Here is a 19,328-nt window from a genome sequence, read left to right as displayed (position 1 = left end):
ATGCGGTCAGATCCAAGGTCCAGGCAGTGCCGCCGGCTTAGGCTACCGCCATCTCAATGTTCTTCCCCTTGACGCTCTTCCACTCGGTAAAGGCCGCGCCAATAATCGTTGCTGACGCCGTGGCTGCTCCCACCAGGAAGGCCACGTTGAGCGCGTCGTTGTACGCCCGGATGACGTCGGGCAGCCACTCGGCGCGGATGGCATCGCGGATGTTGGTTGCGCCCGCGGCTATCACCACGGCCGGATCCAGGTCCGGGACGTACTCGTGGATCTTCTCAATGAGCGTGTTGGTGAAGATGGTCTGGCCGGCCGTCACACATAGTGCACCGCCCAGTGTCTGCACGAAGATGATCATGGCCGTGCCGGTGGGAACGTCGGCCATGTCGCACACTACCTGCACTGCGACGAGCGGCTGCTGCATGCCAATACCAACGCCGACACCTGCCAGGAGTTGGTAGCCAATCCAGCCAGCGGTGGGAGTGTCCACCTTGAGCGTGCAGATGAGTCCGTAGCCGATGGCCATGAAGATGGAACCGCCAATCATGAAGGGCGTGTAGTATCCCCAGTAGGTGACGATGGCGCCAGCAACCATGGAGAAGATGACTACGCCCAGCAGCATGGGCAGGTTGTTCACTCCAGACTGGATGGCCGAGGAGCCCTTGACAGCTTGGAACCAGATGGGCAAAAAGTACACCGCGGTGAGGAAGCAGGCGCCGGTGTTGAAGGAAAAGAAACACGACGCCCAGACCGAGCGCTTCTTGAAGATGCGTGGGGGCACCGTTGCGTTTTCACCCATGCGGTACTGCACGTAGAGGAACAGGAGTATCAGCACAGCCGCCAGCATGAACAGCGACGTGATCTTCGAGTTGCTCCACGCATAGTCGACACCGCCCCACTGCAGAGCGAGCAGCAGGCAGATGATGGCCGGCATGAAGATGGCAGTGCCGATGGGGTCGAGCTGCCACGCGCGGACGCGCCACGGCGCAGGCTCAATATGTCGCTCCGGATCAGAGAAGTAGACGGCAATCACGACCATGGTGATGACGCCGATGGGCAGGTTGATGTAGAAGCACCAGCGCCACGAGGCCCGGTCCGTGAGGAAACCTCCGAGCAGCGGGCCGGCGACGGACGAGATGCCCCACATGCCACTGACGAGGCCGGTATACACGGGTCTCTTGTGCAGAGGGACCGTGTAGGCGAGGATGGTCAGGGCACCGGCAAAGATGCCCGCGGAACCCACTCCAGCAACGGCTCGGCCGATGATGAGGGTGACGCTGTCTCCTGCAACACCGCAGATGAGACTTCCCACCTCAAAGATGGCAACGGTGGCGAGGAACGTCCACTTGATGGTCCAGAAGGTGTAGATCTTGCCGAACAACAGCTGGAGAGAGGCACCCGTGAGCATGTATGCGGAGCCATACCAACCGACATCGTTGAGGCTGTGGAACTCGTCGGTGATTTTGGGAATTGCCGTGGCAATGATAGAGTTGTCTGTCATTGGTGTTAGTGGTGAGAGTTGATGCGGGCTGGGACTACTAACCAAGAGCCATGACAAACACAGCCAGACAAAGGGCCAATGTGATGAGAGCCAGTTTCATGCCAGTGGGATACACGATATCATCGTCACTGTGTCTTGAACTTGTGGCGGAGTCGTCGTTGATCCCCTGTGTGAGCTTCTCAGTGCTTTCCGTCTTGGTCGCCGTCCTAGGCGCCGTGCGTGGCCGTGCGTCATCATAACGGAGCGAGTAACGGAGTGACCCGAAGACAGGATAGTCTCTGGGGTTCCTGGGTGGCTGGTGGTAGTCCTCATGCTCGATGGACCGAGTAGAGAAGTTACTTTCGGCGATGGATACCGGCCGGGCGAGATCCTCTTCCGACGAGAGCCAGGCGTTGGCATTGCGAGCCAAGGCGGCCGTCTCGCGGTCAAAGTGGAAGTGCTGCGACGACGCCATGAGAGACGAGTGCAGAGTATCTTTTGGGAGGCGGACACTTAGACGAGATCTATCCAGTGCGGCCGTTGAGTAGTCGGGGGGTGACATGATAGCAGCCATCTTGATGATGTCTCAATGGGACTTGACTTGGGAGGCTTGATGAGGGCACGATATCTGGCAGTTGGGACCCGAGATGGGCACTTATAATGTCTGGGACCCGAGACGATCTCGTGTTACAAACTGGCGGACTCATTGGTAAGACTGGTGAGACTGCAGACCTGGGCGACACACAAGGTCAGCCTCCGAGGCCGAAGTCGCGGGTTCCATGGCCTACCGGCCAGCCTCCGCCGGTGGAAGGGTGCGAATGCGAAGGGTCTACGGCCACCCTCCGCACCACGCCTCACTCGAGTAGCCACAGTGGGGATCACGTCTTGCTCGCAGCCCCAGTTTAGAGTGATGACGGCCAGTTCTGCTGCGCGGTGCCAAGCGTGCATGGTGGATCTGCGCTCGCAGGTCGCCATCTGATGGCTAAAACGGGCCATGCTGTAAGCGTGGAGAAGCGGCCTCTTGCGGCTCCCCGACGGACTCTTGGACGAGACCGAGAGTTTCGGCCTGCCAAGTGGAGGAGGATTGCCACTGCTTATCAGTAGGTGCGCGATGGGCTGGTGTATCCCATTGTCCAAGGCCAGGCCATTGTGGTAACAAGAAGCGGGATCCGGAGGCCGGGATGCGGGCAGATGAACCTGATGGCGAGCAAAGCAGAATCTGGTCTAATTGATGCCGTCGTAATTGTGCCGCGGGGGCATCCAATAGTGTAGCAAGCGGTGGGTGCACTCGAGTCTAGCTGTCTGACCGGCGATGGACGGTGAGAGACCGAGAGCCGGAGGTTGAGACTGGGCGTATCCGCGCCTCGCAACTTCGCGCCTCGCGCTTCGGGCACCGAGAGAATATGCAGGTGGACCGATGTGTGTTGTACATTACGCTACACCATTGGATTTCATCCTCATCACATGACTCATTATTGGTGTGTTTCATATTCACAGTCTTGTCTCAGGTCGTCCCAAGTACTCCATACATCCTGCACATCTTAATCTGCGTCTCTCCTCTCCTTCATTCATCCACTTGAAGATCATTTCTTCAGAATTCCCACATCACCCAATATTTCGCCCATGTAAAAGCAATTCGTATTCTTCGTAATTAACGGAGCTATTGATGACATAATTTCTTGGCTCCCCGAGCTCGGAAGTTCGTTGGGGATTTGCGTCCATTTCTACGCGGAGACCTGCCCTGGCGGAGCCGGAGCCGGGCTCGGAGAGTCACTGACTAAGCCGGCTCTCCACCAAACTCCGTCTCACTGTACAGTGTCCTCTATCTATAATCGTGTGGCACGTCATTTTCAATCAATCCACGAATATCTAAGGATGACATTTATTATTGGGTTGACCCATCTTGACTTGAGTCCCTCTCGAGTGGTGGAAGGCCTCATAAAGAGACTAGCTAATGATAAACCTCACGCATGCTGCGCCAACATCTCAATCCCAACATGCTCTGGGGAATTAAAGACCAACCAAATTCTATTTTAATCAAGCGATTTAGTCTTGAGTCGTTTTCTAGCCTTTGCCCCTCCTGCGCCAGGTGTCTAAGGATGGACATGAAATGATGGATAAGACGAGTGAATCGACACCAAAAAATACAGTAGTACACCATCCGACATTATCCACACTCTTCCGCAATTAATACTGATGCTTGAATCCGAAATAACCTCCCCCAAGCTCTTGATTGGCCTTAACGGGCTGTGGGACTGCCCTCCGCAAATGGTGTGAGCCTGATACGAGGGCTGGCGCGCCGGGGTTCATCATCCTCTTCAATAGTCTTTGCAGATCCTGGGGTAAAGTGTCGAACCCGCTTGTTTCCCTTATCAGAAGGGCCGTGTGCAACCTCCATGATATTCTCTTGACCTGACAAATTGGCCAGATTAGCTCCGAACTTGCTCATCGAGGGAGTTCGCTGGTTGACGTCGGAGTAAGTCAGATTTTTGGGACTCTTCGTCTGCGACCCAGCCAGAGAGATCGGGATGATACCACTGGATGGAATATACGACTGTTGAGACCAACGTCGTTCTTGATGGTTCTGCGCAGTAGTCGAGCTCAAAGGAAGCGTCGATGGAGTGAGTCTGCGCGTACGGGTTTCCTTGCGAGATCGGGGCTCAGCAATTGGAGTGTGCATGTTTGGAGTCTGGCGCTGGTAGGGAGTCGTCTGATTAAGCAGTGAGTTTGTCAACGAGTTGGCTAGATCAGTGGGAATACCACCATCGTGTGTGATGATTGGGAAAGGGACCCCTACAATCGTTAGCATGCTGCCATTAATAGATCGGGGTGGCAAACCCTCTGATTCATACACCCCCCTTCCTTCAGTTGGTGTATTAGATGGGACCTTCGGACTAGAGTTAACGTCATCCTCAGGCTGAAAGGATGCCACTGTGAATGGTGCGTCCCCAGAAGTGGATGTTTGGCCCCCGTGGGTGGAGGTGTAATCCGGCATGCTGATGTCGGTGCTGGTCTTTCTGGACCTGCGAGACTTCGAAGTAGTGGGGATGAATGGGGGAGCGATGTCGTTCATGCCCATGTTTGCGCTCGCAAGCCACTCAAAGTAGGCATTGGAGTCTTCGAATAGACTGGGGCCTCCCAAATTGTGAGACTCCTCCAGGGGATAGGCAGGCGGGCCTGGAGTTCTGGACCCACAGTTGGCAGAAATCTCGGACATGATTCCCTGGATCATGGGCATAGCATTCGCTGCTGGGAGTCCTTCTAATCCAGGAGGTCGGCGTCTCGGGGAGTGTGCGTGGGACTTGGCGTCATCTGATGGGTAGGTAGGAACCGTGGAGGCAGTGAATGGAGCTCGACCCCACATGGCGGGATTTGGCCAAGCAATAGATGAGCTCTCAAGAACATCTAAAACGGAAGACATGATGCGTTAGTTGACCGATGCAAATTCTCGGAGAACACACAAGGTGATGCATCTGTACCTAGGGGGGCATGCTGGAAAGAAAAGGCAACGATGTTCTTGACCCGCTCGATGGGCAAGGACAAAGAGTCGCGCGGGAACCCTTCGCTGATGACAAGCTTGATTCTGCCGAGGTCATCGGCAGGACTCCAGTAGTTCTGTTGGAGGAGTTCCTGTTGAAAGACGGGGAATTTAAGAGTCTGCAGTTCGCCGTTCTTGGAAAAATCTATTGCAATGTTAGAACACTCGCCCGTAAAAATGCAGTGATCGTGCCAATCTTACCGAAGCTGTGAGCGATGACATGTGGCCAATCGCTCTTCCGATCGAGGGCCGTGGACCTAGAAGAGTACTGTCAGACTGACTAGGAAACGCGGACAGTTAGAGAGCCAAGGTCGTACGCAACGAGACGGCCGTCGACGAAGAGCCTGGCTTCAAATTTGACACTCTCAGGGTATTCCGAGTACGACTTCGCAAATTGGCTGATTGCTGGGATGGTCCACGAATGAATAGAGATCTGGAATGGTGTGCCAGGTGCCAGACTAGGAACAAAACAGCAGAGCGTCGGGACGCCAAAAGAGCCGTGAGTTTGAGAGAACTCTGTCCAGATCAGTTAGACCTGGTAATACAAGGACTGCCTGCGAGCACAAAGGGATTGAATGTTGGCTCACCGAGATCGTGAACAACGTGGCAGGCCACCTTGAACTCTTTCATGGGGACCGAGCAGCCCCGAGGAAAGAGGAGGATGTCCCAGTCTTCATACCGCATATTGACTGACGCGTGCTGAGATAGTGACCTGGCAAAGAAACAACCGAAGTGATGAGATGGTAGAGAGAGTGGATGCACACTGAAACGACTGGAGAGAGTTGACAGGAGAAATAGAAGAGTGTCACCAGGCTGTCGCTGTTGATGCTGCAGAGAAGTTAACACCTGACATAGCGAGAATAAATGGCATCTGCCATGGTGTCTGAGGCAGCAGCAATGCGCAGGACTCCGCAATCGGACTCGCCTTGTTTCGGTAGGTAGGTATTGGTAGTCCGGGTGACGGTAATAGTGACGATGTAGTGGTTGAAGAAGAGGGAATGAGGCAAGAGGCTGACTTCTCCAGAGCTTCCAGGGCGAGCTGACCCCATCGAGATATAGCCACTCAGAACACAGCTCAACCGAGAATAGTGCTCCTTCCTCCGAACATTCGCCAGGCATAAATGGCCACAGCCAATGGCGACATTTGGAGGGGGTTGTGCGGAAGGAGAAAGAGTCCGTCAAGGTTCATTGGTAGCCACTATTCTGTAGGGGCTTTTAGAAGCCGGGGAACAAGGCTAATTGGGTAGGTACCTTAGGCATGACATTCTGTTTGAACCGCCTTGGGGAGGCAGTTGGATTTGGAAGTAATGGTGGATGGCTGTGCGCTAGACTCACTGGCTGGCGCTCGGCCAATTCACGATGAACAATATAGAATTCACTACAGATGCCTAGAAATGTGAAGCATACCTGTTGGTGGGTGAAAATTGTCACAAGGGTAGGGAAACCATGTACCAGCTGAGAGACAATGCGCACATATGGGTTGCCTTTGCCAGCATCTAACGAGCACATCTCTCGGTCATGTTTATCAGTCCACTCAAAATCCATTGAATCCTTCCATTCTTTAGTTATGTACAAATGAGAATTCCCTGCTCAAGGGTCCTCATCACCCTCCATGCGAGCCTGTACACGATTTTGTTAGCATGTGCTCGACGGCGCGGCCACGAATCACCTACCCTCACAGCTCCAGGGCCACCCAGCTCTCGCTGCAGACCATTCTCAAACTCTCGGGGGTAAGCCACCATATCGGGGTAGTTGAGGTACACGACGCCGGTGACGCTGAGGAAGACAGCAATGAAGGTGCCAACCATGATCAGGCCGGGGCCGGGGGTGGTCCAGGTGTACTCCCAGGGGGAGAAGATGCCCAGCAAATCGTTATCCTCGTGAATGGGCTCGCCAAAGTTTCGTCGCTCTTGGGGATCCCACCAGTTGCCGTGGGGGTCACGGAACTGGCGCTTGATTGCGGGCGGGTTGATGTAGCCACCGTTCTGCGATATTATCCATCAGCACTGCGGCTCTTTCCCTCTACCATCGGATAACTAACCATGCCGGGATCCTCGGCGTCGCTCAGCTGGACAGGCTCGGGGTACTTCTCGTCGATCGTCTTCTTGTCGGTGTACGAGTGAGGGAGGAAACATCGGCGCTGGATTGTCGGCAGTCGTCGAGCAGCCAGCACGCCGTTGCGCAGGGCCGAGGCCCGTACGATTCGTTGAGGGAGCATCTGTGAAGGTAGCGAAAGTCAGTTCCATCAATTGACCATGTCTCAATGAGTCCGAAGCGACGCACCTCGGGCGAGTGGACAGTGGTGCCGACGCCCAATTGCTCTGTGACGTGATGTGATGGCTCTTCGTCGAAGCTTTAGCCAATCGAGGCCGTGATGATTCTCAACCGAAAGTTGGCGCCTCAGGCAGTAACGGTGGCACGCCAGGCGCGTGCGCGCCTCTTTTCGGTTAGTCGAGTCCGGCCGGGCTCAGGGCGTGCATCCCTCGCCTCCCCAGCTCAAAAGTTTTGCTGACGACAAGGAATTTTGCGACGAAATCCGACGCAGCTCGCCCTCCAGGCCTCTGATCATGTGCAGACTTTGTATGAGAATCCGCTGAAGCGCTACGATTCCGTAGACATTAATTTCGCCCCCGCAAATGATAGCTTCGCAGAGACCTCGCCTGCTGCGTCTCCTGGCTCCACGTTGCTACTATGCCTGAGACCGCGTCGCCCGACAACGTGCTGCCTTCCTCGAACTCCGATGCCCCTAAGCTCGAAGATGACGCGCCGCTGCTGCGATCAGACGGCCATGACGCGTTGAATGGGACAACAAATGGCGCTGACGGCGCTGGGGAAGCCGAGCGAGAAACGACGCCCAAGACTAACGGCCACGTCCACGACTCTCCGAATGGCCACACCCCCGACGATGAGCCACCAGCCAAGCGACGCCGCACTCGAGATACGACCCCTCCGGGCTCTGCAAAAAAGATAAAACCCGAGTCACCACCATGGAAAAGGATTGCCGCCGAGGGTCCTACCTCCTTTACGCAGAACGGTCGGCGCAAATCTGGCCGCATCAACACTCTCCCCGTCGAGCTCGCACCTCCAAGCAGAAAGCGGGTGACAAGACGATCTATCAACGGAAACGGCCCCAGTCCGGCGAAGCCTGAAGCTCAGGTGCCTAATGGAAACTCGAAGAAGCTGCCGAATGGCTCGCACAAGTCTACTTCCGCCACCAAAACCACACAAACGAAAACCACCTCCACTCCCACCCCGAAGACCGCATCGAAGAAGCCTGCTCCAGAACCTCGAACTAATTCCCGATCTACCCGCCGAAGAAGCTCACCTCCTCCCCCACCGACCCGACATTCGATCCGGTCCCGACGATCGGCGCGATTCAGCGATGTGGCTGATGCGGAGGACGAGAAACCCAAAGACTCCAAATATGATGCTACGACTCGTTCACCGCGAATAAAACTAAGAGTTGGCCGATCTGGTGATATCCCTCTCGTGCATCCCGACCAGGTTCGCAAAAAGCCAAAGATTGGGACGAGCTTCGAAGATTTCTGGTCTCGCGCAGGCGACATTCCTGTCGAGGATGGAGGGTTACTCGCATCCGAAGATGGCCCCCAATACACCGATGAGATGGCACAGAAAGATGCCAGAATGATACTTCGGATCGAGGATGAGGTGGAAGCTGGAGGCCTTCTCTCCCAAGAGAGATGCTCAGTCTTTTTACCCGAAGCAGAGGAGGAGCCTCCACGGCAGTGGGCTCGCCAGGATCACTTGACCAAGGCTGTGACTAACTTCCGGAAACTCATGGTCGCAGAGCAGCAGCGTCACCGATTGACTGCTAAGAAGGTCGCGGAAGCATGTCGCGACGAATGGATCCGGCGGCAACCAAAGTCGGCCGAACAACTCGAAATCGAAGCAAGAGAAATGTGGTCGATCCGATACCGGACAGTCGTGAAGACCATCTTCGGTACCTGGGAAAACGTGCGATTGGAAGTCAATCGTCGGCGTATGGAAGAGTGGGAGCAGGAGGAGCAAAGAAGAGTCAAGGCAGCCCTTAACGAGGCTGTTCATCTCTCCGAGCAGAAACTTCAGGCTCGACAAGCAGAACTGGGCTCAGAACAGCTGTCTGACGAAGACGATGGCTTTGACGACCTCACCGATGATGCCAGCTTGGCTGACGACGACGACGACGACGGACTGGGACTCGCATCGAACGAGGATGACGGCGACGACGAAGAGGATGAAGACAGCGATGTCATGTCTTTGGACGATGATGATGACGTCGACGAAGATGATGATGAACAAAAAGACTCCGTGGATGAGAATTTGACTCAAGACCAGCTGCGAGCCAAGTATGCCAACATACCGGAGTTGGAAAAAGCACCGGAGGACATCGACACGCCAGCAAACGAGACCGGCCGGGAAGATACAGATGCAGTTGAAGCCACCGAGGATCCAGAGACGAGCGACGAGTCTGTTGACATGGACGACGATATGGAATCCACCGATATGGATAGCGACCACGGTAACGAAGGTTCCGGCGATGATGAGTCTGAAGGAGAATCTGAAGACGGTGCCGGCGGTTTGCTGGGAATGTTCTTCGGAAAATCAGAGCTCAAACAGATGAACGAGGAAGCGGCAGCGGAAACCCCTGGCGCTCTTGGCGAAGACACAGAGATGGCTGATGTTGATCCGGATGTTACTCTCCTCTCCAATGGCGCTGACGACGATGAGGTTTCGCTGGTCCGCCATCCTGACTCGGTGAATGGTGACATGGTACAAAGCGGCCATGGTAGCCCTGAGGAGGTGAAGGACGAAGAGCCTACAGGTACTACAGAATCACCCAACGACGCTCCGGCCCAAGACAATGGAAACGATCAACCACCTTCAGCCGAAGTTGTTGAGGATGCTACCACAACTCCGACACCAGATACCCCCGCGCTAGATACCTCCACGCTAGACGCCTCCGCACCAGACGTCTCCGCAGCAGTTGCTACTGGGCCGGAGACCGCGCCAGAGACCACCGTACCGGATGCTACTGTACCGGATGCTGCCGCGCCAGATGCTACTGCGCCAGATGCTGTGGCGCTAGATACCTCCGTGCTCGATGTTTCCACCACCGATACCAAGGACGAGGATACCTCCATGACCGGAATCGATGACCAACCCAAAGAGGACCGTGCTGCCCAACCCATACCCTTTGCAACATCTGAGAAATTCCAAGCGACGAAGAGTGACCCGGTCACCAACCCACCGAGCTCGGACGATAGCCTGTCGCCGCCTCCCACCGCGGAAACCAAGCTCTCCGACTTTGATACCCCGTCTGATACAGGGATGGCCATTGACAAACCCGAAGCGAGTAGGTCTGCTTCACCACAGTCATCAAGACACAAGACCGAAGTCCCGTTCCTTCTTCGTGGCACTCTGCGAGAATACCAGCGTGACGGGCTGGACTGGTTGGCCGGACTCTACGCAAACAACACCAACGGCATCCTGGCGGACGAGATGGGTCTCGGAAAGACCATCCAAACCATCGCTCTGCTGGCGCACTTGGCTTGCACCCATGAAGTATGGGGACCGCATTTAGTTATCGTCCCTACCAGTGTTATGCTTAACTGGGAAATGGAGTTCAAGAAGTGGTGTCCTGGGTTCAAGATCTTGGCCTACTACGGTTCGCAGGAAGAACGGAAGAGAAAGCGCCAAGGTTGGAACAACGACGATGTTTGGAACGTTTGCATCACATCGTATCAGCTCGTACTGCAGGACCAACAGGTGTTCAAACGACGACGCTGGCATTACATGATTCTCGATGAAGCCCATAACATCAAGAACTTCAAATCTCAGCGGTGGCAAACTCTTCTCGGATTCAACACTCACTCTCGACTGTTACTTACTGGAACTCCTCTTCAAAACAACCTGACAGAACTTTGGTCTCTACTGTTCTTCCTCATGCCGGCCGAGAATGGAGTGGGAGGATTTGCCGACTTGCAAGAGTTCCACGATTGGTTCCACAAACCAGAGTCTCAGATTCTAGAGAGTGGCAGAGAGCAGATGGATGATGAAGCGCGAGCAATCATTTCTAAGCTCCACAAAGTCCTTCGACCATATCTGCTTCGACGACTGAAGGCCGACGTTGAGAAGCAGATGCCTGGCAAGTACGAGCACGTGGAATTTTGCCGACTCTCAAAACGCCAACGTGAGCTCTATGATGGGTTCCTGGGTCGAAATGATACCAAAGCAACTTTGGCGTCTGGAAACTACCTCTCCATCATTAATTGTTTGATGCAACTTCGAAAAGTCTGCAACCACCCCGACCTGTTTGTCGACCGACCGATCATGACCTCCTTCCGGATGCAAAAGTCCGTCGCTTCAGAATATGACGTGATTGACCAGACGGTTCGAAGATCACTGCTTGCGCTGAAGCCCATGAGCACGGTCGACTTGGGATTCCTCAACCTCATTCCAGCAAAGTATGAGCATCTATCTACAGCCAAGACCGACCGTATCGCTCAGTTGAGTTCCCACAGAGCTTTAATGGATCTTCGAGAGACCCAAAAGGTTCGTGCCCAACAGGCATATATGCATCTAGACCCGGCCACGATCGAATCGAATATTGCCTATCTTGAGAGTGCAGCGCGCTGGGGCCGCTTTGAAGAGCTGCAACATTGTGTCTACCTAAACGCTCTTCGCCGACAACAAAAACCTATCTATGGCAAGAACGTGGTGGAGCTTCTCACTCTTGGCACCGACAAGAGACCCTACAAGCCACGGCCAAAGGTACCCCGACAAATCATGGCTTGGTTTGAAGAGGAGTCGCCACTCATCCAGTCTATGATACCCACCATCGACCAACGCGCCGACAGCTACAAGACGCTCATTGAGAAGTTTTCGTGCGTGACTCCAGCTGTTGTGACTCGTGACTTGGAACAATTTGTTCTCGGTCGCCAGGGGGTGGAGGCGTTTACCGATCAAGATCTCAAGTTGTCTGCGCCTGTCCGATGGGCTCCTTTCTTGCCCAAGGCTTCTCCGCCTGACCCTTGGCACGAAGCTCGGATGCGGCTGAGCATCCAGTTCCCCGACAAGCGACTGTTGCAATACGACTGTGGAAAGCTTCAAATTCTCGACAAGCTTCTGCGAAAGCTCCAGACTGGTGGGCATCGTGCCCTCATCTTTACACAGATGACCAAGGTTCTGGACGTTTTGGAACGATTTCTGAATATTCACGGACACAAGTACCTCCGATTGGACGGTGCTACCAAGGTCGAACAACGACAAATCCTGACCGACCGATTCAACCATGACCCGCGAATCCTTTGCTTCATCTTATCGACGCGTTCTGGCGGTCTCGGAATCAACCTTACTGGTGCCGACACGGTCATTTTCTACGACCAGGATTGGAACCCTGCGATGGATAAGCAGTGCCAAGATCGATGCCATCGTATCGGACAGACTCGCGATGTGCACATCTATCGACTCATTAGCGAACACACTATCGAGGCCAATATCCTGCGGAAGGCATCTCAGAAGCAGATGCTGGATGACGTGGTGATCCAGGAGGGTGAATTCACAACCGACCACTTCAATAAGGTTTCTATCAGGGATGTCTTGGGTGACAAGGTTGACTCGACAAGCGAGGGCGTTAACGCCGCAGACGCCGCTTTGGATCGAGTGCTTGGCGGCCCCAGTAGCAATTCTGATCGGACGGTCGGTCGCGTACTTGAGCAGGCTGAAGACCGCGAGGATGTGACGGCTGCGCGCATGGCAGAGAAGGAAATCCAAGCCGATGACGAGGATTTCACAGAGAAGCCCAGCAACAATGCCTCTGGCACCTCGACGGCCCGCCAAGGAACACCAGCCAGCAAGTCTGTCTTGGAAGGAGGCCTGGATGAACCAGATGTCATCCTTGCCGAGGAGCAAGAAATGGAGTACAACGCATGGGGTGATCGGATGCAAAACGTCGACGATTACATGCTCCGTATCATGGCGGAGCAGCTCAAGGGCACCAAGCTGGAACTGCCCAAAGACAAGAAAAAGGGGAAGAAAAAGGGCAAAGACACACGCAAGAGATGATTAACGGCTACCCCAGGGAGCCACTGTATACAAGGTTAATAATGGCGACGGTCGCGTGGCAGCTGTTCGCGACATTTGTACACTAGCACTGGGTATGGGCGAGGCGAAGTCCATGCGAAAAAAAAGGTAAATGATAGAAATGGCGGGTGTAACGGGCATTGGGTTTAGTAGATGCATTGGGGTTACGACGGAAGGCTTTCAAGACAATGCTTGTCAATTCATATACATAAATACTATTGCATACACCGGGCTTCCAGCCACGCTTTTCGCAACTTGACTGACGAGATCAGGCAAGTCGCATGTCCAAAAGGGCGCGGGAATTGTATTCCCTCACCGTTATCCTGAAAGTTGAGCAGATGTTTTCACACTACTGAGAAGTGAAGTAGGCATGTTAGGCCTTGCGTGGGCTGGACGTCCCGGTGTAAGTGAGTTGAAGAAAATGGTGATGAAGAATGATACTCGATAACAATACTGCCACGGAGGTCCTTAGGCAAGCCAAAGAAAGGAATATGAAACGCCTGACAAAGACAAAGGTTAGGATGAGTGGCAGAAGCAGAGAGGGAGTCGGCTTGACGTACTCAGTTGAGCGAATCGACGATACCACGGGCAACGGTGCGCATGGCCGTAACGTCTCGCTTGGCCTTCCAGCAAGACTGTCCAGGGCGCATGCACCAGGGCTCGGGGCCAGCATCGCGCTTCCAGCATGACTGACCGGGTCGCATGCACCAGGGCTGGGCGTCGCGCTTGGAGAAGTAGGCCGGGTCGAAGGGCTTGTTGTCGATGTCCTCGTCGTCATCGCCAACCGCCTCAAGAACGGCTTCGGCAGCACGCTTCGCCTTCCAGCACGACTGGCCGGGCCGCATGCACCATCTCTTGTCTTCGGTGACGGCGTCGGCGTCGGCGCTGGCGTCGCGCTTGGCCTTCCAGCACGACTGGCCGGGGCGCATGCACCACGGCGCCGGGAGGGCCTCGCGCTTCTCCTTGTCGTCGCTGTCGGGGTGGAACTCCTTGTCGAGGCCGAGCCCGAAGTAGTACGCCTCGGGGTCGAAGCCCGAGATGGCCGCGAGGTTGGCCAGCTCGTTGACGGCGCGCTTGGCCGAGAAGGCAGCGCCGCCCGCGAGGTTGCTGAGGTCGGCCGCGGCGTCACGGGCCTGGAGACCGCCGGAGGAGCGGATGGCCTCGCTGAAGGCTTCGGCCGCGCGCTTGGCCTTCCAGCAGGACTGGCCGGGACGCATGCACCATGGCTCAGGGGCGGCCTCGGGGGCGGGGGCAGCGAGGACGCTGGTGGCCATGATGGCGATGGTGGCGAGGGTGAACTTCATCTTGGTGTCTGGGCGGGTTGGTGTAAGTTGAGTCTGGTTGAAGCGGGTATTGGAACGGGAGAGGGCCGCGGTGAGAGTTGGAACGGGATCCTGTCTTGGGATAATGATGGTGATAATGATGTACTTGAAGCTCTTCTTGTGATGTTGGGATGAGACTGGAGAAGAAGATGAAATAGAAGGGGATTCATGGCCGGATTTATAGGAGAAAGCATCAATAGTCATTCAGGCAAGTAGTTGCGTTCAGGGGACTGTTCAGACCCTGCGGCCATCGTCTGTTGAGCAGCCGGCTATTCAGTCTATTGATGCCAGTGGGGTCAATAACGACGCCCACCTGAGAGCTCGGCAAACGCTGCTCAAAGCGACCTGCCTGCACGAGGGCCTCATTTCACACCCATCTCGTGAGATATGATGAAAGGAAATTATGAACATGGTCGAAGTAGTGTGGCATCTCGAACCTTGGCCGGCAAGTGTGGTGGTCCGGCGCGGCTTATTGAATCGGACAAGGCTAAGGGGAGCTAGGACGGGGAGAATACGCCTGAGCAGCGATAGTGTGAAAAACGGAGATGTCGGCATGTGGTGCTTCTCTTCTGGGCGAGTTGCTAGGCCCGGCCAGGCTTGAAGCGCAGACGAGAGCATTCCAGGTGTCGAGCAAACAGGTTGTCTGCGAGCCGGTGTCTCCAAGCCTGCAACCAAGATCAGAGAATAACCTCGCATAGTTTGGTCCATTCCCGTCTGTCAAAGCGAGCGGTGGGCCGTGAGTGGCCGTGGTTGCGTGGTTGGCTATTGAGGCTCTATTGAGGCTCTATTGAACCCCAAAAGGGGAAAGGGATTGGCTCGCAGCCACAACCGTTTGAAAGCAAAACTAGCTGAGGCCAAACTCATGTGACACTGCTCAAAGACTGATCATGTCCAAAGAACCTAACCGCATCTGAAGGCACTGGGCTTGATCTCTGCGATCGAGCAAGCTTTCCCGCTGGCCATCGATGTGCCGGAGCATTTCTCCCCCGCCGGGCCTATCCGGAGCCATGATTGCCAGTTTGGGACTGAGCGTGGCTTTTCGCATGTTTTCTTGGCCGCCGAAACATGCATATGCCAGTTAAACTATGCTCTGAGGTTGGTGATCCAGTGGTGAGCCTCCTCCGAGCGTCACCGGATGTCGTTCCGCTCGCGTCGCTTTGGCCACTTCACGAACTGGGGGCTATACGGACCGGGCCATGTCCATGTCAGCAACTAAAAGACCTGTCATATCGAGGAGAGAGATCAGCGTGTGTTTTCACCGTCGAGAGTCACAAGCCAAGGATGCACCTGAGCTGAACATGGCCCCCACCGTTCGTCGCTTCATCGACGCTACTGCACGAAGCCGCCTCTGCATCAACCGAAGCTGAAACTCAGGAGAGAGTGAGTCTGAATAGACACTAACGCCCCACCATCGCAATTCACATACGGACCAGCACCAATCATGTACACGTTGTCAAGGTGTCGATGTACGGTGCATGGTTGCGATGAAGCTCTGTGCCGTGTTCGGCCTGTCGGATTGGATCCTGGTCGACACCGCCGTCACCGTCTCAATGACCATCCTTGACATGGCTTGAGTCGGTTCAGCCCTTGCGTCGAGAGGCTGGGAATAGGAGACCGGCTCAGGTGACATCCGCAGCCACGACTGGGTGCCGAGAAGAAGTAAGGGGATTGACTGGTCCTGAATGATACCGGGCAATTGTGTATGGTCAGTGTTCAAATGTGCAATTTGAGTCGTGGGCCATGGAGTGTCTGTCAGGTGCGTCCCCCCTTGTGCTTGGGATGGCGGCTGTTGGCTCAACCCTCCCAGCATCACGAAAGACGATTCAATTTGTCATACAGATATCATTTACAATAAAATTGAACGATACTAAGGGGGCATGTGCGTTCCGCGTCCAGCCCTCAGTTACGCTCGGGGATCCCAGTCCGTGTCAATCTCCTCCAGCAGCCCCTTGATGCCCAAGTTCTTGGACCCCAAGATATCCTCGAGGCTAATCAGCTTGAAGCTCGCGGCGTTGCTGGTCGACCCGTTCGGCAGCTGGTTTGCGTCGTCGTGCACAACCACCAGACCGTACGGGAAATCCTCGTTCAGGGCTACGCCGACGGCCGCAAGCCCGTCCGTGTTGCTAACGGCGTCGATTTTGCCGTCCGCCGATTCGGTGACGGTGAAGGTCGTCACGTACGCGTGGGGAGATGCTCGGCGGTAGACGTTGTACGCGCTGACGCCCTGGCAGGACACGAGGATGAATCCTTGGTCGGGCTTGGGTCCGACGACCAAGGTGACGCCCTCGACATCGCCGTAGATCTGGCCATCACCGACCTTGGCGACCAAAACACCCTCGTCTGCGGAATCCGGCTCCGCGCCATATCTCCAGAGCGCAGACGGCTCCTCTCCGATGAAGATCCAGCCGTTCTCCTCGTCCGTGACACACCCCTCGACCTGTCCGCCGCTCCCTCCGGTGAAGTCCCTCAGGAGGGTCGTCTGGAGCTCGCCGTCGGAAGTGGACGTCAACTCATACTGGAGGTACCGGGCGGACTTTTCGTTGACGAAGAGATATTGCTTTCCGGTGCCGGGAGAGCGGTAGGTGCACGAGCCGTAGACGCTGAAGTCGTCCACGACGGGGTGGCTTCCGCCGGCGATGTTGACCAGGGTGCCGTTGGACTGCATTTCAAAGAGGCAGAGCGTGTCGTCCTCTCGGCAGGCGGCAAATGCCAGATCGACGGTGCGGTCGCCGGCTTTGAAGCCGTAGATCATGTCGACGTTGTTGGGCTCGCCGGCAGCGAACGACTGGACGAGGTTCCCGGCCAGGTCAAACACTCCCAGCCCAGCCGCGTCTCCGGACTTCATGGTGGCGACGATGCGGGAATCCTCGCGAGAAACCGGCGAGATCCAAATCGCAGGATCGTCTCCGTCGCCGGGTCTGGCCTCAGTCTCAAAGGTAGGCTCCACGAGGAGGAACGAGCAGTGCAGACCGCCCCATCCCTTCTTGCATTTGCACTCGTTCGGGCCAACACACTTCCCGCGGCCGGAGCAGTCGTCCGTGCAAGTGAACTTGGTGCACTGCTTTCCAGCGAATCCTGAGAAGCAGTCGCACTTCTGCTGCTTGTCCTTGAGGCAGTATCCGCTCGCGGAGCAGGTGTTGCAGATCGGGTCCTTGGAGGTTTCCTTCTCCTTTCGCGGGTTGAACGCCGTGTTCGCCTTGATTCCAACCTCGCTTAGAATATCGGCCAGAGAAGTGACGCCGAAGCCCTTGCCCGCGTCTGTCTCGATCGCATAGGTCAACACGCCCGCGGCGTACTTGGAAGTGGCCGCCTGGTACACGTTGAGGCCTGAAATCTCAATGTCTTCCAGTCCAGTCAGGGTCAGGGTGGCCACGAGTGTGAACTTCTTGTCGTAGATGGCGACCTTGTCCTCCTGGGCCACAAAGAGGTAGTCGGAGTCCTTCTTGCCGGAAACGTAGACGGCCACGCCAGTCACATCGTCGGCGGCCTCGCCGAACTTGGTGATTTCAGGTGACTCGGTGCTCTCCTTTAGCGAGAACACGTAGACATCCTTGTCGTCATCCACTGACATGTACATGCGTGACTGCGACCGTGACACAGCGCATCCAGAAACCTCGAATGACGTGTCAAATGTTTGGATCTGTACGATTAGCAATATTCCCACGTCGAGGGCGACATTCTTACCTCGACGATTTCAACCGACTTCTTGGTCTCGCGCACAAGCAGCTGCACAGCCTGCTTCTTCCCGAAGAGGTAGAGATAGTCGTTGCCGGCCTGGCTCTTCCACGAGCAGAGCGCCGACCAGTCACCGAGCGCCTTGAAGTCGGCATCTTTGATGTGCTTGAGCTTGGGCGCCTCGAAGAGCCGGATGACGGAATCGGGCTGCGCAATTGTCGCGACCAGATCCTTCTCGCCGACGCCATGCACCGTGGTGACGAGCTTGGTTCGTCCAGTCACCTCGGAAGACACCTGCGACAGCGACTCGGAATTGAGGTCGAAGACACGGAAGCCGCCTGTGTCTGGGTCTCCGTCGTTTCCGATCAGGAGGGGCTTCTTGCTGGAGTAGTAGACGGCCGTAAAGTCGGACTCAACCTCGGACGTGATGGCGGTGACGTTGACATCCAGCTCCACGACGGCGCCGACGAACCACGCCTGGAAGGCAATTGCCAGGAGGCTGACCACGCTGGAAGCCACCATGATTGCAATGCAAACACTCCGCGTGTGAAAAGGGGAGTTGGTTGAGGATGCGCGGACACTTGTCCTGGCGGACGGCCCTGAGTTATAGGCCATTCTCGCACCACCGCGTGCAACACTCCCTGTCTCCGCCGCCACTACAACCGCCTGTCCTTGTCGCCGCTCAGCATAAATGTCTCGTGGCGCGCGGACCCTGTTCAATTGGATGTCGAGCAGGAAGGAGCGGAGATATTGCTCAAAGCGGCGGGCGTGGGCGAGGAAATGAGGGTATTGCACCTTTGTTTACGCGGAGAGCCAAGGACGGAGTTCTGTTTCGATTCGAGCCGGCTCGGCCCTCGATCCGGCACGGACTCGTGGGAAAAAAGGACGATTCCATTGGGCCACAGCGACAATCTGCTTGTTTAGCGACCGGCGGCCCTTGTGTTTGTCCGCTAATGCTTGTCGCTTCGGTCATCGCATTGGGGAACTCGTCAGCGATGCCCCGGAGGATTGCGCGTGGCGGCATCCACAATTCAAGTCTAAAAAGAACCTAAAGTGGACTTGTTTCGACCTAGGATGCAGTCGGGTCGAACGTAGAATTGTAGAATTGTCTAGCAACGTCATCTCGGTGTGTTTTTGGACTTAGCACACTGGCTCTTCAGCCTTTGAGATTCACAGTGAGCAACACGTGGACGACTTGCGGATCTCTCTATGTCCCACAGCCCATTCAGACTGT

General features: G+C 55.6%; 6 protein-coding genes across 6 annotated transcripts; 1 reads left to right on the top strand and 5 right to left on the bottom strand.

Annotated features, from left to right (window-relative positions):
* Window positions 1–37: 37 nt before the first annotated feature.
* On the bottom strand, window positions 38–2,051 carry BGZ61DRAFT_472631 (major facilitator superfamily domain-containing protein; the record flags this gene model as incomplete). Its single annotated transcript, XM_046248361.1, has 2 exons — window positions 38–1,491; window positions 1,541–2,051. The coding sequence occupies 2 exons, from the start codon at window positions 2,049–2,051 to the stop codon at window positions 38–40; spliced, it is 1,965 nt and encodes a 654-aa protein (XP_046111076.1).
* Window positions 2,052–3,533: 1,482 nt separating this feature from the next.
* On the bottom strand, window positions 3,534–5,699 carry BGZ61DRAFT_410906 (uncharacterized protein; the record flags this gene model as incomplete). The annotated part of the gene is made up of 6 exons (XM_046243253.1): window positions 3,534–4,270; window positions 4,316–4,882; window positions 4,957–5,160; window positions 5,217–5,272; window positions 5,333–5,531; window positions 5,603–5,699. The coding sequence occupies 6 exons, from the start codon at window positions 5,697–5,699 to the stop codon at window positions 3,717–3,719; spliced, it is 1,677 nt and encodes a 558-aa protein (XP_046111075.1). The 3' UTR covers window positions 3,534–3,716.
* A 669-nt stretch (window positions 5,700–6,368) lies between these two features.
* On the bottom strand, window positions 6,369–7,379 carry BGZ61DRAFT_441769 (uncharacterized protein). Its single transcript, XM_046244633.1, has 4 exons — window positions 7,299–7,379; window positions 7,057–7,233; window positions 6,689–7,000; window positions 6,369–6,635 (listed from the first exon to the last, which is right to left on the bottom strand). Exons 2-4 carry the CDS (start codon window positions 7,231–7,233, stop codon window positions 6,606–6,608), a joined length of 519 nt encoding a protein of 172 aa, XP_046111074.1. The 5' UTR covers window positions 7,299–7,379; the 3' UTR covers window positions 6,369–6,605.
* Window positions 7,380–7,524: 145 nt separating this feature from the next.
* BGZ61DRAFT_441766 (SNF2 family N-terminal domain-containing protein) lies at window positions 7,525–13,338 on the top strand. Its single transcript, XM_046244632.1, has one exon. It carries the CDS (start codon window positions 7,707–7,709, stop codon window positions 13,077–13,079), a length of 5,373 nt encoding a protein of 1,790 aa, XP_046111073.1. The 5' UTR covers window positions 7,525–7,706; the 3' UTR covers window positions 13,080–13,338.
* Window positions 13,339–13,568: 230 nt separating this feature from the next.
* On the bottom strand, window positions 13,569–14,401 carry BGZ61DRAFT_554132 (uncharacterized protein; the record flags this gene model as incomplete). Its single annotated transcript, XM_046255572.1, has 2 exons — window positions 13,569–13,597; window positions 13,658–14,401. The coding sequence occupies one exon, from the start codon at window positions 14,399–14,401 to the stop codon at window positions 13,658–13,660; it is 744 nt and encodes a 247-aa protein (XP_046111072.1). The 3' UTR covers window positions 13,569–13,597.
* A 1,921-nt stretch (window positions 14,402–16,322) lies between these two features.
* BGZ61DRAFT_341296 (uncharacterized protein) lies at window positions 16,323–18,616 on the bottom strand (the record flags this gene model as incomplete). The annotated part of the gene is made up of 2 exons (XM_046239390.1): window positions 16,323–18,059; window positions 18,104–18,616. The coding sequence occupies 2 exons, from the start codon at window positions 18,614–18,616 to the stop codon at window positions 16,323–16,325; spliced, it is 2,250 nt and encodes a 749-aa protein (XP_046111071.1).
* Between the last annotated feature and the right edge of the window lie 712 nt (window positions 18,617–19,328).

This window comes from Ilyonectria robusta, assembly GCF_021365365.1.
Source record: "Ilyonectria robusta strain PMI_751 chromosome Unknown BGZ61scaffold_2, whole genome shotgun sequence".
Classification (NCBI taxonomy): Eukaryota; Fungi; Ascomycota; class Sordariomycetes; order Hypocreales; family Nectriaceae; genus Ilyonectria; species Ilyonectria robusta.
Note: the sequence above shows the minus strand (reverse complement) of the source record. Positions and strands in the feature narration are given on the sequence as shown.

Coding starts and splice junctions, on each gene's coding strand:
- BGZ61DRAFT_441769 (XM_046244633.1), bottom strand. CDS start 7,233: ATGCTCCCTCAACGAATCGTACGGGCCTCGGCCCTGCGCAACGGCGTG. Junction 7,001..7,056: donor ACGCCGAGGATCCCGGCATG/GTTAGTTATCCG, acceptor ATAATATCGCAG/AACGGTGGCTACATCAACCC. Junction 6,636..6,688: donor GTGGCCCTGGAGCTGTGAGG/GTAGGTGATTCG, acceptor AATCGTGTACAG/GCTCGCATGGAGGGTGATGA.
- BGZ61DRAFT_441766 (XM_046244632.1), top strand. CDS start 7,707: ATGCCTGAGACCGCGTCGCCCGACAACGTGCTGCCTTCCTCGAACTCC.